Source organism: Castor canadensis, chromosome 11 (assembly GCF_047511655.1).
Source record: "Castor canadensis chromosome 11, mCasCan1.hap1v2, whole genome shotgun sequence".
Taxonomy (NCBI): domain Eukaryota; kingdom Metazoa; phylum Chordata; class Mammalia; order Rodentia; family Castoridae; genus Castor; species Castor canadensis.
Window position 1 is genome coordinate 102,359,863 of NC_133396.1, and position 2,904 is coordinate 102,362,766.

Genomic DNA, 2,904 nt, shown 5'->3' on the forward strand with positions numbered 1-2,904 from the left:
AGACAGGAATGCATCACGTGTGTATTGTTCCTGTCCATACATTGTCTGGCTCATCACCTTCTTATTCCCTTCAAGCAAAGGGTTGTATATATCTAGATATACCTCCACCACCTTTTTTTTTTCATTAAAAATCATTTTCTCTATGCCAGTAGTTCTTAACTGGCACACTTTTCAATCTACTTCACCCCAGTGGGGACATTTGATCACTTATAAAGACATTTTAGTAGCCATGACCAGGGTAGGGGGCTGAGTTACTGACATTTAGTTGGTTGAGATAAGGAGTGCTGCAAATATCCTGCAATGCACAAAACAGCTTCCCCTGTCCCCCAAGAGAGAATTAGCTGGTCTAAAATATCAACACTTTTAATTTGAAAAAATCTGCCTTATGCTAATTAATGAACACTAGTGTCTAGATATGGATAAAGACATCTGATATTCTTGCCAATACTGCCTTTGAATGTGGACTGCTGACTAAAGTCTTTCAAATACCACTACACTACTTCTAGAATGTGATTTGTAGGTTTGTGCACTTCAACTGTTAACTAACATTCTTTAGAGTGCAGATTAGATTAGCTTGAACACACAGGTCTATTACATGGGTCCTGGCTGTTGTATTTTAAAGTAAAGTATATTCTGTTTAATATTAGGCCTATTCTTTTTACTCATTTGTCAATGATGAGGTCACCCAAGGGAAACAGGTACCTACATTTCAGTTTTCAAGAGGGTCACAGTTAATGGCTTTGTTCTTTTTTTTCTTAGATTTTTTTTCTTTTATTCATATGTGCATATAATGTTTGGGTCATTTCTACCCCCTTCCTCCACCCTCTTCCTTACCCCCCACCCTCTCCCCCTCCCCCCAGCCCTCTCGCTACCAGGCAGAAACTATTTTGCCCTTATCTCTAATTTTGTTGAAGAGAGAGTATAAGCAATAAAAGGAAGGACCAAGGGTTTTTGCTGGTTGGGATAAGGATAGCTATACAGGGAGTTGGCTCACACTGATTTCCTGTGCATGTGTGTTACCTTCTAGGTTAATTCTTCTTGATCTAACCTTTTCTCTAGTTCCTGGTACCCTTCTCCTATTGGCCTCAGTTGCTTTAAAGTATCTGCTTTAATTTCTCTGCATTGAGGGCAACAAATGCTATCTAGTTTTTTGGGTGTCTTACCTATCCTCATACCTCCCTTGTGTGCACTCGCTTTATCATGTGATCAAAGTAATGGCCTTGTTCTTATCCATAGAGAGTTCATTTTATTACAACTTATTTTTTGTTCCCAATATTTCATCTCAGAAAAATAAAAATCTACTTAAATTGTTTCTAATTTATAATTATAATAATAACCCCAATTAATATTTTATGTATCATCTTTATATGTAAAATATTTTCCTCAGACTATGCAGTGAAAGGCAGGCGCTAAACAATCTTAAGGCTGGCAATAAAAGTCACCAAACTGCCATTCAGGGAAGATTATAGGACTTAAAATATCTAAATATCAATATGTTTCCTTACCTAAAATAATAATTGACAATACAAGGTATAATTATGGAAAAACATTTGCAAATTTGGCAATCCCTTTATAACTTACAAAAACAACTCACATCATATTTTTAAAGTAAGCATTATTTTAGCATTTCTCAGCAGGTGAAAAAGAAGTCTTTGTTTCCTCTTTGAATGTACTTAGAATTTTGACTATATTTTATTCCATCAGCAAACAAGTGAAATTACTGGAAATATGGACCAGGAGAATCAGACAGTGGTGACTGAATTTTATTTCTCTGATTTCCTTCAGTTTGAGAATGGCAGCCTCTTATTCTTCGTTCTTCTGCTCTTGATTTACATGTTCATTATTGCTGGAAATTTCATGATCTTCTTTGCTGTCCAGCTGGATAGCCGTCTTCATAATCCCATGTACAATTTTATCAGCATCTTCTCCTTCCTGGAGATTTGGTATACCACAGTAACCATTCCCAAAATGCTCTCTAATCTGGTCAGTGAAAAGAAGACCATCTCTTTCACTGGTTGCCTCTTGCAGATGTATTTTTTCCACTCACTTGGAGTCACAGAAGGCTTAGTTCTTACAGTGATGGCCATTGACAGGTATGTTGCCATTTGTAACCCCCTCCACTATGCAATCATTATGACCCCTCGGTTGTGCATCCAGTTGTCCACGGGCTCTTGCATCTTCGGCTTCCTTGTGTTACTGCCAGAGATTGTGTGGATTTCTACTCTTCCTTTCTGTGGCCCCAACCAAATACATCAACTCTTCTGTGACTTTGAACCTGTGCTACGTTTGGTCTGTACGGACACCTCTATGATTCTGGTTGAAGATGTGATCCATGCTGTCTCCATTCTGACCTCTGTCTCTATCATTACCCTCTCCTATTTGAGAATCATCACTGTGATCCTGAGAATTCCCTCAGGAGAGAGCCGTCAGAAGGCATTCTCCACTTGTGCAGCCCACATTACTATTTTCTTGATATTTTTTGGCAGCGTGTCACTCCTGTACCTGCGCTTCTCTGTTACCTTCCAACCACTACTGGACAAGACCATTGCACTGATGTTTGCTGTCCTTGCCCCGTTGTTCAACCCAATTATCTATAGTCTGAGGAACAAAGACATGAAAGATGCTATTAGGAAAATTTTCTGTTCTCAAAAGATATTCAATATCCCTGGGATCTAATGGGACAGCCATAAGTACTCAAAGACGCCTCATCACCTCCATAAGTATAAAATGTTAATAATCTTCTAAAATCATTATGCATACTTATTGTCATGTTGTTGGTTTGGTAGTCTTCTCAGTTTTCTAACTTAAGGACTGTTGTTTACTCTGGTAAAGGAAATCTGCATTACATTATTCACAGACTGTAAAGGAGTATTTTCTCTACCTTACCATCCCAAACAATGTGGT

General features: G+C 38.2%; 1 protein-coding gene across 1 annotated transcript; it reads left to right on the plus strand.

Moving 5' to 3' along the window:
- The first annotated feature begins 1,728 nt into the window (after positions 1-1,728).
- LOC109697954 (olfactory receptor 6K3-like) lies at positions 1,729-2,676 on the plus strand. The gene has a single exon (XM_020181863.1). It carries the CDS (start codon positions 1,729-1,731, stop codon positions 2,674-2,676), a length of 948 nt encoding a protein of 315 aa, XP_020037452.1.
- The last annotated feature ends 228 nt before the right edge of the window (positions 2,677-2,904 follow it).